At 53.3% G+C, this 12,707-nt stretch overlaps 4 protein-coding genes across 4 annotated transcripts; 2 read left to right on the top strand and 2 right to left on the bottom strand.

Moving 5' to 3' along the window:
* Positions 1-56: 56 nt before the first annotated feature.
* J4E87_006611 (uncharacterized protein) lies at positions 57-1,052 on the top strand (the record flags this gene model as incomplete). The annotated part of the gene is made up of 1 exon (XM_049378213.1): positions 57-1,052. One exon carries the CDS (start codon positions 57-59, stop codon positions 1,050-1,052), a length of 996 nt encoding a protein of 331 aa, XP_049232017.1.
* Positions 1,053-1,521: 469 nt separating this feature from the next.
* Positions 1,522-2,211, top strand: J4E87_006610 (uncharacterized protein; the record flags this gene model as incomplete). Its single annotated transcript, XM_049378212.1, has 1 exon — positions 1,522-2,211. The coding sequence occupies one exon, from the start codon at positions 1,522-1,524 to the stop codon at positions 2,209-2,211; it is 690 nt and encodes a 229-aa protein (XP_049232016.1).
* A 3,164-nt stretch (positions 2,212-5,375) lies between these two features.
* On the bottom strand, positions 5,376-7,074 carry J4E87_006609 (uncharacterized protein; the record flags this gene model as incomplete). Its single annotated transcript, XM_049378211.1, has 4 exons — positions 5,376-6,229; positions 6,276-6,421; positions 6,474-6,856; positions 6,907-7,074. The coding sequence occupies 4 exons, from the start codon at positions 7,072-7,074 to the stop codon at positions 5,376-5,378; spliced, it is 1,551 nt and encodes a 516-aa protein (XP_049232015.1).
* Positions 7,075-9,014: 1,940 nt separating this feature from the next.
* On the bottom strand, positions 9,015-11,234 carry J4E87_006608 (uncharacterized protein; the record flags this gene model as incomplete). Its single annotated transcript, XM_049378210.1, has 4 exons — positions 9,015-9,338; positions 9,531-9,574; positions 9,631-10,059; positions 10,193-11,234. The coding sequence occupies 4 exons, from the start codon at positions 11,232-11,234 to the stop codon at positions 9,015-9,017; spliced, it is 1,839 nt and encodes a 612-aa protein (XP_049232014.1).
* Between the last annotated feature and the right edge of the window lie 1,473 nt (positions 11,235-12,707).

Here is a 12,707-nt window from a genome sequence, read left to right as displayed (position 1 = left end):
AATGGATGCGATTCAGCATACTATGAACTTCTCTTCACTCGTTACCACATACAATCATGGTTTCAATGTATCGAGCTGCTCTAGGAACCCTGTTTCTCTCTTCCGTTGCCTTCCCAGACCTATACCAGCCTCTTCTCACACACCTGTGGCAATGGCTGATACGGAACCCTCTGTATCGTTTGTCGACTTTTGAGACGATATGGACAGTCCTTCTTTACGCAGTAATCGAGGTGTCTATGACGATTGTGTTCATGCGAAACCCGCAATGGAGATTTGCGGTTCAGCAGGATACGAAAGAGGGAGATGCAGCTAGGAAGCCACATGGGATGCGACGCCCTTCGCGACGATGGGGCGAGGCTGTCACCTACATGACGCCGCTGCTGCTCATGGATCTGACCATGATCAAGAAGTTTGCCGATGTTCCGCTTACTGCAATGCTAGAGTCGGGCAATTACCACGCGGCCGCGGCAGCAATCGCAGCAAACAACTCCACTGCGGCGTATCACAGCACGTTTCTGGTGCCAACACTGCACAACATGACGATGTCTTCCCCGCTGCAAACGCAACGCGCTCTTCCAGACCTTCCTCCTACGAGCCGCAGAATCGCCCTCGAGCTCGCGACGAGCTTTTTCCTCTACGACGCACTATTCTTCCTCTTCCACTACTCGCTTCACGTCATACCCGTGGTCAAACGATGGCACGCACCGCACCATCGACACGCCGAGATACACCCCCAGATTACCAACCAGTTGCACATTCTCGAGCGACTGGGCCTGGTGCTGCTGGCCAACTTCAGCCTCAACATCATAAAGAGCCATGTCTTCACGCGGACTTTATTTGTACCCATATTCGTATGGCTATTAGTCGAGCTGCATTCGGGGCTGGATCTACCGTGGGGTTATGACAAGATACTGCCCAAGGGTTGGGGAGGCGGAGCAAGAAAGCACAGCCTCCATCATGCACGAGGCGGTGGAGGCTACGAGCCGTACTTTACATGGTGGGACAATTTGCTGGAACAAGCGGGCCAGATTCCGAAAGAACATGTCGAATAATTGCGCACGAACCCCCTCGGTTACAGATGCATCGTACGACTACCGAGATGTCAACAAGCACGTCGAAGGCGCGTCTACGAGCAGCGTTTATCTCTGGATAGCCAGAGAGCCACAGCAGTATAAATCAGTCCACAGCACAGCTCTCTACAAAGCCTCACCGTCGTGCTGATCCAAGGTGCGCTTTGAGCCTTTGCGGGAGCGGGAACTCGCGAGATACCGAGGTCGCTAAAGATCAGGCGCCAGCCCCTATTGAACGCCACAAGAGCTTGATTCACGATAGTATGGAAGGCCTCGCGACACGAAAATTCTATATATAAGAATTCTCGCTGGGGACGAGTTGTAGGTATCGCTCTTCGTCGCTCGTTTTTCGTACAGTCTTCTGCACAGTCGCTCGTTACAAAATTCTGTGTCACATCGTCATTTTCACTCTTTCAAACTTCGTACTCTTCACAGGATCGATCCAGTCACTATGGCTTCAAAGTTCATCCTCGTCTCCTTCATCGGCCTAGTTGCTGCGCAACAAGACATCCCAGCAACTATGTCAGTCCCATGGATCGGCGACATCTTCGAAGGCTCAGTTTTGCCGAACATGGTCGGCTCCGTTGTCACCGCGAATCCCACCGCTACGACTCTTGCACTCGCCTGCGCTACCTCCATCGACTGTGGTCTCTTTCCAGCCGAAACCCTCGTCTTCGGTCCTTCGACTTGGAATCTCAACATGGGAGACCCAAGCCCGGAGTCCGACTTTACCGCTACAATGGACTGCGAGATCATGCCCGAAAGCGCGATATGCAAAGAGACGGCTGGCGGAACCGAGGCCAACTTTCCCGGCAGCAGCACAGAGCCATACAGTGGCTCAGCTGTAGGCACGTTTGAATTGGTGATCACGGCTGGTGTAGAGAAACTCAGCCAGGCCACGGAAGCTACTACCACTGACGCTGCGACATCCACCGCTACTTTGTACAAATCACATCCGATGTCTGGATTTGTGGAAGAGATGAGTGCTAGTACAGGTGTTGCAGCGAATTCTGGAAGTGTGAGCCAAACTGCCAGTGCCGCTGCGGCAGATGCTACTGGCGCTGCCAATCCTAAGAGTGTGGTCGGTGGTGGTGGTCTTCTTAGCATCGCTGCTGGTGTAATCGGAGGCCTGTTGCTATGAAGCCTCGTTAGTCTAATAATACTATGAACTCTGAGTTGCTGTGCATTGCTTGACACACGAGAACTTTGACACATTCAACATGCCGCGCACTGCGTCATTGCGCCTACGAGAAGATGCTTGGTCTCAAGACAGCGCAATCTATTCTCGGGGATCAAAAGTTGCAGATCACCCACAAGCACTCAGCTTCACCTCTTGACGTAGCCAAGCTCAGAGTTCCATGTTGCCAAGCTCGTCATCCCCTATGGCCAAGTGCTGTGCCGTAGCACTGAGGGCTGGTTTCTGATTGCTCGCTTATATGTTGAAGGTGACACACTGTGATCGATGGTAATGTAGCAACAGTCATATGCTCATGCTACGCGCGAATTTGGTCGCACAACACTCAAGATCTACCGAAGTGCTGATGGACTTTCCTACCAGTCTGCCACAGGTGGTGAAGTTTCGTTTATCTTCAATAGTCCCAAGAGCACCCCATAGTTAATAGATGATGTGCAATCTCAGCAGTGATAGAGTCCAGTTGATGATGGTCCTCATGGAGCTGGGGTAATTAGTGTAGCGCGATTTAGCCCATATATGTAAGCATTGTTCTATCTTAACAGCTTGGCTATGTCGATGAAGTTCTTGGCCCAGCCGGTTATTATGACTTCAAGTCCGCATCCGTACGGCCCCAAAGATCCTTCACTGTTATGAGCGCATTTTGGTTTAACCGTTACGTCGTGTATCGTCGATGAAGGCATGTAAAATTACGCCTTGCTGTAGAGTACTCGTTGCCCGACTGCAAGCGCGTCGCTGTTCACCGTCATTGGAATGTATCGTCGTCGAGATGAGAAGCGAGGTTCGCCTTGTTGCATGGTACTGCTTGTACGCGCTGACTGTATCTTAAACACTACCAGTCGTCGGCTGTGATTTTTCACGAACCTGTTCGTGAGGGAATTGGCACTTCTGGGCAAAGGACGTCTGGAGATGAGAGGTATGGAGTCCCTCAAGGCACAGCTTAGTGTATAAAGTGTGAGACTGAGCCATCCTCACTCCCAACTCCATCGCAAATCTTCAGCATCTTTCAGAAAGCACACATTCGAAGTGTCTTCGAGATGCATCTATTCCTTCCGTTCCTCGCCGGTTTTGTCGGTGTCGCCACTGCAGACTTCTTGATCTACACGTTCGAAGACAGCAACTTTACGGGTGAACTTTACGTAAGACGTGTATTGTTCTTGGAACCAGAGTTCTACTAACGCAGCTCTAGTTGGGGTGGAAGTTCTTCGATGGCCCCCCGGACTGCAATGCTATTTGTGACACATCCAACCTCGGTGGAACGGACGACGCAAGTGGTGGCGGCGTTCGTTGTGAGGGTAATGGTAATTGTCTCCGTAAGAACTGCATGTGATACAAAAACTGACTTCGCACATCTGCACTTAGACCCAGCAGGTGGCTGCTCTTATTATCCGGATGCTCTGATCACGGAACTCGAAGTACATGTAGAGGGCGTCATGCACTGGACTATCTATGGTGAGAACTCGTCGGTCTACCACCATGTCCCAAGCTAACGATCCGAGCAGAGGACAAAGGGTTCGACATGGAGGCCGCGGATGGTAGTGGCTCTCAGGGCGTGTGCACGCCTGATACCTCGGACGACTACGATTGCGCCAGCTGTGGTAGCCGTTCAGTAGGCCGTCGCGTCTTCGCTTGCAAGAGCAATTTCACGGCGAAGGACTTCGGCTTGGAGACCAAATGAGGTAGCCGGGGTATTGGTATTTCTGGAAATGCCTGTGTGGCGTCCTAATCTTGGTTCGGACGTCTTCTCCTTGGCTCGTGCGACTCAGTGCGAGTTTGATCTGTCTTTACCAAATATGTTGCACATTCTGCCATCTAAAAATGATCGAATCCGGTTATTTGAACCTGTGAAAGGTCGTCTGATCAGTTTGTGATGTCTTAGGAGAGCAACGAAGCATTGACAAGTACGCGCAGACAACTTCCAAAGCGCTAGCCTTCTCTGACTTCCCAATCGTTGCTAGGAGGAACGTGTTGTAGTCGGGCATAACCGAGAGATGTTGGCACGTTGGGTTAAGCGGAAACGTATCATCCTCGGTGAGGTCGTCCTCAGGCGCTGAGCTCCCTTGGAAATACTCATCCGCGGATATAAGCCGGAAGCGGCTCCGTGGAATGCCTTGGCGGTCTTCTACCAGTGCATCCTGCAAGGCAAGCGAACCATTTCCTGCAAGGCCGATGCTTTGAGATGTGCCACGGGCTTGGGTTTCCTGGTGTAAAACGAGAGAGCTCGAGATGGCGTATAATTGTGGGGCGAACCCAGCGTATATGATGGTCGTCGTGCTCGTTACCCGCGCGCGCATCTCTTCGTCTATCTTCACTCTCTTATTTTCATTAGTTCTGAAACGTCCGAAATACATATACCGAATTGCGGTATCTTGTACTGGTAGGTTAAAAGTCGAAAGCGACGCATTCACCGGATGTGCTGGTGTGGACATGGTTTCTGTGAGGGAATGATGAAATGAGCTGCTTCGAAAGAGCAGGATCTAATGTGAGAATTCAAGACGTATGGGGAGGTGCCTGAAGAGAGACTCTGAAGGGATCGCTAAAGAGGAGGTCTATCAGTGAAGGGAAACTGCTGGTGTCGAGCGCTAGAACGCGCTTTCCTCACAGGAACCAGATGACGTCATCGCGTTCCTTCCCACGAACCTCGCAACAGCAGTGATAATGCCACAGCTCTTCGACTCCATGCATTTCGAGGCGCATTCCTGCGAAATCGTGCAAATGGACCCCATCGAAGCGTGTTTTTCCAGATCGAAGTTCTGTGCGATCGATGATCGATGGCAATTCGGACGAGCGGCAGAGTGGGTGCGGCTAATGTGTGGCTGCACGTTCCAATGGAATTCCCGAGGTCGACGCGACAAGTCTCAACACCAAGACTTCACCAACGCATGAGCGCTTTGTTTACGGGACCGAAAAGCCTCCCCCGGAGAAGAGTAAGTATGGTTCTCACATGACCATCGCGCAAGGTGTTGGATCACTAGCCTCACTATTCCCTTTGCAAGCAAGACTGATTTGGAAACTGACCCATTCTCCTGGGCTAGAGTTTTGGAAGAACTGCTATACTACCGAACGCGCAGACGGATATCGAACAAACGAGTACACGATGCCACCATCAAAGTTTATGTGGTGTAGTAGAAGTCGGGCCGCACATCACCCATATCCTCAATCTCCTCCTCGGTCTTCCCCTGTACCCAGTGGTCGCGCTTGCCCGCCTTCCTGAGCTTGTTCTCGCGCTTGAGCGCAATGTGCATGAAGAGAGTTCCACCGAATAGGAACAAGAACATGTAGGCGAGCACAATGCCGTGGCCGGTACGGTAGTGCGGTTTCTCCTTGCTCATGTAGATGTTGGACGAGACGACACCGTTCATGTTACCCCATCCGACGACGACACCGACCATAACACCGCGCTTCAATGAACCCTCGACGTTGTTGGAGGCCCAAGTCAACGTGTTGGAGACTGTGGGGTAGATACCCATGGCACCGAAGAATGTGGCAGCGTACTGGACTTTCGCGTTCGTGGTGGCAAGTAACATGGCGAATCCAACGCATCCAATCGCCGAGACGATGAGGTTGCAGATACCACGCTTCTTGGTCTTGTCGGCGATCCATCCGATAAACACCGTTAGGGCGGCAGCGGCAGCGTAAGGAGGGACGGACAGGAGCTGAGCCTTGGTACCTTTGTGGCCCATACCGAGTAGAATCGTAGGGAGGAAGAGCGAGAAAACGTACAAAGGGCATAGGCAGCCCATGTAGATGACGGCATATCCCCAAGTTTTCCAGTCACGAAGGGCGGCCATCACGTGTCGGCGGTCAATGCCTCCAACCTTGGCGCGGGCTTGTCCATCGGCCTTGAGGCGACGCTGGGCTCGTAGCTTCTCGTCGGCTGTGAGGAATCGGGCCGTGTCCGGGAAGTCGAAAACCATCCACCAGCAGAAGATGCCGACGAAGACAGTCATCAGACCCTCAATAATGACTGCGCATGTTAGCTTGCATCATATGTCTGGATCGTGAAGACATACAAATCCATCGCCAACCGGAGTAACCACCTGCACCATCCATCTGGGTGATAGCGGCAGCCAAGAGACCGCCGAAAGAACCAGCAAGCGCGGCAGCGGAGAAGAACAAAGCAGCACGGAAACCAAGTTCCTGACGTTTGTACCAGCAGCTTGAATATTGTCAGTGACGGACGTCCGTTCGAGAAGCAGGGTGCAACTTACGAAAGGTAATAGTTGACACCTGGGAAAAGGCCAGCCTCGGCAATACCCAGAAACCAGCGGCATGCGAGAAGGCCCGCTTTGTTCTGAACAAGACCCATGAGTGTCATAATGGTACCCCAGGCAAGGATGATAGCCGTGAAAAAGACACGAGGGGACCATTTCTTGATGGCGATGTTTGTCAGCGGCTCGAAGCCGGCGTAAGAGATGAAGAAAATAGTCAAAGCGTCGTTGTAGCCGCGGCCTTTAGGATCAATTCCGATCTCCTCTTCCATGTTCGCGACACGAGCATTGCCGATGTTGGTCCGGTCCAAGAAGGACAGCAGATACAACAGCGACAGCCACGGGATGAGCCACTTGTCCATCTTCCAGACCAATGCTTTGTCCTACCAGAAGTCAGCGAGTTACGGGACGAAGAAATCGGAGCGTGTCGTACAAGCGCGGCGCGTTCGGCATCAGATTTGCCTGCGTCTGGGTCGGGCAGGTCATCGACATCTCCAGGTGTGCTGATCCGAGAGCTGTCAATGTCGTTGGCGTAGATATGCTGGCCCTTCTCGTTGGCCTCGTGGACCTCGAGGCTGGAGTGTTGCTGTACGGCTGCCATGATGATTGGTGCCTGATGGTGGACTGGAGTACAAGAGTCTGAGGAAACGTTCGCAAGAGGGGCAGCCAAGTGTCTCTATATGTACTCAGGCTCGCGAACGCCGTGGGTGTGTCGCTCGAAACGAGACGGACCCTGCTAGGGTTGATATGACCAGCTAACCTAGCGCAACCCGGGACCCCATGGGGCGGTTGGATGGGCCAAGATTGTGGATCTGACTTAGCCCGTCTGCTGCTGCGTCCGAGCGTGGCGGTGGTAAGAGCGCCGAAGAGGGCGAAGACGCGATATCTTGACGCGCCTTCGCTTGGCGCTATCGGCTGCAGTACCACGTTGCCTCTGGCTTGTCAAATCTGTCACCAACCGACTCGCTGCGGAAGTCCACCCTCTCTCGCGCTTCACCGATCACCTTGCACGTCTACTCAGCGGATCCAAACGAAGCGCGTATCCGTAGATTGGGTTTCAGCCTCCCAACTGCAATCCCTATCCTAGGAGTGCGGATCGATGCCACTGCGGCCCCTACGAAAGCAATTATTCCACCATATCGTTCTTTAGGCAGAGCCCCTCCTCGCTCCGGACCAAGCGCATGTATTGGGAACTTGCTGCGTTCCAGAACGACCGGGACTTGCGTTAAATGGCATCTCTGGGCACCGCCGACGAGGCCATTCGAAGCCTCGTAAAAACGCCCACCAAGACCTTGGCACAACGCCCTCACGCATGGAGCCGCGGATAAGGATTGGGCGACAGGGTGTTTCTTTTCAGCCGGCAGGACGAAGCTTTTCGCTGAGCTTCGCTCAGTAATTATAGTCACGTCGTGTCACAGCGCCTAAATCTCACACATTTCTCACGGTCTGGTGTTGAGTTTTCAACACAGCGCGCATCAAACAGCGGACTCTTCCCCGCCATGCCCATCATCCGGGGGTTTTGTGGGGTGGCTTGGCAGCGCTAGAGTCGGCCGGACTCACGTAGGCCGCCCCGCTCGCCAGGCATCGCGCACTCTGGTGCTCTCTGGAAATCCCGCTGTCCACTACTGGGATACAGCTGACGAGAGCCCAGATGGTGCATCGGATAAATGGAGCACTGGCCTCCTGCAATTCGCCAGTGCCGTCCAACGCCCACGGCGCGAGCGGAACAATGGAAGCTGCTGGTTCTTGCATGGCAGCGTCAAGCACCCTGCACCACCCTGCACCATGGATAGCGACAGCACTGGTCTGAGGCTACTTGCGACGGTCTCTGAACCCGGGCTACCGTTAACGAGCGACCTCTGGGCACGGCATTTGCATTGACTTTTGGACTACCCGCACGTGGCCCACGGCGATACCGCAGGCAGTTTGTAATCGATGCGCTGCCCCGGCGAATAGCCTACGAATCCAAACACCTGGATGGCGCACACGATTTCATGCCTAGAAACGCCAAACAGCGCACCAAGCCGATCGTCCATGTGGTTGTCGCGTGGCCGTCCGCCGGTTGGGATCCAAAAGATCAGCGAGCGTTGACTGAGCCCCTTGCCTGCTTCCACCCATCTCAACGTTCCGCAGCTCCTAATTGCGTGCTGCGCGATCATCTAGTTGCGTTGCTGCGGCACAGGTCGAATGCATGCCAAAATACGCCCACCTGCGACAGGGCTCCCTAGCTTGTTGTAAGCAGCCGTCAGCATCGGGAACGTGCTCTCTCGTCTCTTCGTAAACATAGTAGAAGAGAGATTGGCCAACCACGCCGCAATGAAACATGGTATCAATACTGCGTACTGACATCTCAACACATGCAACATGCCTTCTGGCAGTATACGAAAGGTAAGTTCCAACACACAGTGATTGCTTTTTTCATATTCAATTACGCTAGAGCATCTAGAATCAGGGTCTGGTTATCGCTTGATATTTATATGTCTGCATTATCAGACGCGGACATCGGCTATGCGCGTCTAGCAAACTATCGAAACGCATCGTCTAAGCGCAGACGTCCAGTCTCGCTACCGATGGGTCGTGGTCGCTGACTTGCGCATCATACTCAGGCCATGTATTAACATGAATGTGCTCAAAGTCTGCCCTGCTCTTCTTGGCCAAGGACGGCGAGACGAACATGTGGTCCAGTTCCTGAGCGTTCATGTCGAAGAGATAGGTGTAGCGCTCGAGCTCGTCCTCGCGGACTACCTCGTCCAGATCCTTGAGCCCTGAGATCTTGGTGTACTCTTCGAGGGGTTGCACGAAGGCAAACTCGTTAAAGTCCCCTGCAGTCACGACGCGGGCGTTCTTGTCCTTGGAAAGGATATCCTGCAATTCAACGTCAGCCGTGCTCTCATCTACACTCCAACTTCATAGCTTCAGGGGCAAGAAAAGGCATTCCCTTCGTGCGAGCGTGGCGTTCTTGGTACCACCGAGGGACGGAGGTACGAGAAGCGTGCTGCAGCCACCCCTCTCCGCGCCGCCTTGCCGCATAGAGCCGCAACCGACTTATCAACGTACCTTGACGAAATTCGCGGTGAGACGCGCCTGTTCGAGACGATCATCTAGAAGCATATCGTTAACGACTGTTGCACGAATCTACTCAGATTGATGAACTCACCTACGCCACCATTGACTGGTGGTCGAGCATCTCCATGCAAACTGCTTGATCCTCCCTTTGAGCCAAAGTGCACATTGACCGTAAAGAACACATTCGGCTTCTTCGCGCCGGCCTTTCCGATGACCTCCCACTGTGCAGCCAACGGCTTTCGGCTCGCTGTCCAGGCGTCATTTGCCGGTTCGATACGTCCAGGGTTGTACTTCAATGTCGGGCCAGCAAGCACTTCGTTGGCATCGAGCGGACCGCCCGGGTTGGGCTTGTAGAGGCGAATCAGGTTCGGCTTGTACAGGTAGGCGACGCGGATGTTACCACCGGGCTGGCCACCGTCTTGATCGTCAACAGGCACAATGTCGGTGAATGTGTAGTTTGGGCCACCGGCTGCTGAGATGGCAGCTGTGAGTGTGCTGAGGGTAAGGTTTGCGGATACGACTAGACATGTCAGACGATTCTGTTCAATGCGTGCGACACGGGAGAGGAGTGCGGCTCGTATGCGCCCCGTCGCCGGGTACAACATTCGGTGAAGGAAAACGGAAACGCTGTGAAAGCTTTCTGTAGCACTTACCTGCGTCGTTGGTGGGACCATTGTCGTCCTGTACCTCCTGAATGAAGAGAATATCCGGGCTCTTCATGTAGTTCACGATGTGATTGGCAAGGTCAGGGTGGTGGTCAGATGTAGGCGCAAGGTTCTCGACATTGTAGTCGCCAAAGGTAATGCCATCGCACTTGCCGCTCGATACAAGCTTGGTCGCAGGAGGAAGAGCAGGCGTCTGGCTCTTAGTAACCTTGATAGCGGTAGTAGGGAGGATGCGGTAGAAGCCAAAAGCGTAGCTGACGATGCCAGTAATCTCCTGGACTGAATCGCCCATCTTGGTGCCAGTGGGGTTCTTGGTTCCGTCGAGAGGAGTTCCGATAACGATGGCCTCTGGGTTGGCATCCTTGTCAGTCAAGGTCAATCCACCACGGTCATTGCGACCAGAAACCTTCCAGTCTCCAGCTACCCAGGTGTCGCCGTACTGGTTGGGCTTGGTGAGCGCAGTAGGCTTCTTGACAGTGACCAATTCACCGGTCAAGCTCTCCCAGAAGTCAAGACCGTACTTCTTTGGCTGCAGCTCCGGGTTCGCAACGCTAATCTGCGACACGTTGTTTGGCACAGCGAATACATCTCCGCCATCCAGACTGCTGTATTGCTCATTTGGAGGGTCGCGGGTGTCTTTTCCGATAATCAGCGGCTTTACGGCAGCACCCGAGCTGAGTCGCCCCTGCAATACTGGTGTCGAGAGCTGGGTCAGGTAGATGTAGTCCTTGTTCGAGCGGTACTCCACCACCTTGCCTCCCACAACAACAGTATCGCCAACCGTCAGGTTCGTACCGAACGTGCGACCAAAAACGTATACAGACTCGGATGTCCGATCGTCGCGGTCAGGCTGTGTCGATCGCAACCAAAGACCATCGGGTCCCTTCGCCGTAACAACACCAGTAACGTTCGAAACCGTCTGATCTCTGTATGGCGAGAGAAACTTGTTTCCATTAATCTCCGCAATCGTCAGCGCAGTAGAAACCGCCACCGAAGCCGAAAGGGCAAAAAGTCGCGTCAAAGGCGCCATAACGAAGAGTAAAAACGAAGGTATGAACCGGAATAGCGTTTACCAGTATTGAGGTTCGGGCACTATCTTCTTATAATCCGCATTGCTACCATGCTACCATGCTACCAAGTCAAAAAGCGCGTTCCAAGAACCCGGTCCCGCTGCTGTCTATCAATGACGATCGCGCTACACTCCACTTGACCTGTTCCTGACAGTTATCGCCGCTGGCCGTCCGACCCATCCGTCACTAAACACCACCCCACCTCTTGCTCGACTAACTCATCTTCGCGACTTGCCTATCACAGCCAGAGAACAACATGCCACCGGCCATGCGCGAGCGCCGATAGCCCTTGGCAATACCACTGATTCTCTTGATTTCTTGTGCATGTTTTCGACGCGTGCAGCGACGCGCGTGGTTTGGTTGGTCGGAGTGCAGCGCTGGACCCTGGTTTGGCGCGGGCCGAGGCTGTAGCTTCTTTGGGAAGGTGGGACGGTGATTGGTCCGAAAGCGCGTGGTTGGGGAGATTGGAGCGGCGACATCCGCTAGGCGTGGCGGAGGGCTGTCAATCAGGTGGGAGAGATAAGACACGTGTGGGGATGGCGCAATGGATGTCTTTATGCGTGGTATAGGAGAAGCGGCTTGAGAAGTGTGGCGGTGGAGTACACATGAGAGGCGGGTGGACGATGGATCGTGGATTGTGGATGATGGGAGGATGAGAGCGAATGGGAGAGATGCACGTGGGCTGGGCACTGATCTAGACGGCGTGCGAACAGGATGGATGTACGGCTTTGTGAGTGAATGACCCGTGTCGACGCGGTTGTTACGTTATGTGAAGGTGCGCTACTCTTACTGCGTCTTCTACAGCTCATACACCTCATATAAGAAAAAGCTCCATCATGCTGGAGCCTACATCACCATTAACACATGAGAAGAAGGCGACGCGACGTCAATGTCGGCGCTATGGTGTTCAGTTGTTCCCTTAAATAAGGTGCATTGATTTCAACAGCGTAGAACACATGTATGGGATCGAGGGAAGAGACGCAGCACACATAAAACCACAGTCATTCAGCATCAAGACCGCTCCTGAAGCAAAACAGCTTCCCAAGCTTGGTGGTGGTAATAATGATACCGATGCTCGCCGTCTTCTCACGACCCTACAATGCGCGATACCACGACCTCACTGCCTACCCCATACCCATTTCTTCCCCCCAAGGCAAACCCGCGCGGCTTTGAGTGTATTCCGTCTAATCTTCCTTGCCTGAATCCTCAGAATTTTTCCGCTGTTCCTCCCAGAATGTACGCTATTTGTCAATTTGATCTTTCCTTTCGTTCCTTTGCCGCTCATCTCTCTTTCGACATGCCTCGACAAGCATTGCTTGCATATAGGGGCTCGATTTAGGACATACCGATCGCGCTGTGTTGCCTGTTGAATTGATTAGCGGAATGGCGTGTTGAAGAAGATGTGTGAAACATAGACTCACCAAGTTCGACAT

This window comes from Alternaria ethzedia, assembly GCF_023757985.1.
Source record: "Alternaria ethzedia strain BMP 0044 chromosome Unknown scaffold_16, whole genome shotgun sequence".
NCBI classification, from domain to species: Eukaryota; Fungi; Ascomycota; class Dothideomycetes; order Pleosporales; family Pleosporaceae; genus Alternaria; species Alternaria ethzedia.
The sequence above is the reverse complement of the archived record's forward strand: the minus strand, read 5'-3'. Positions and strand labels throughout refer to the sequence as shown.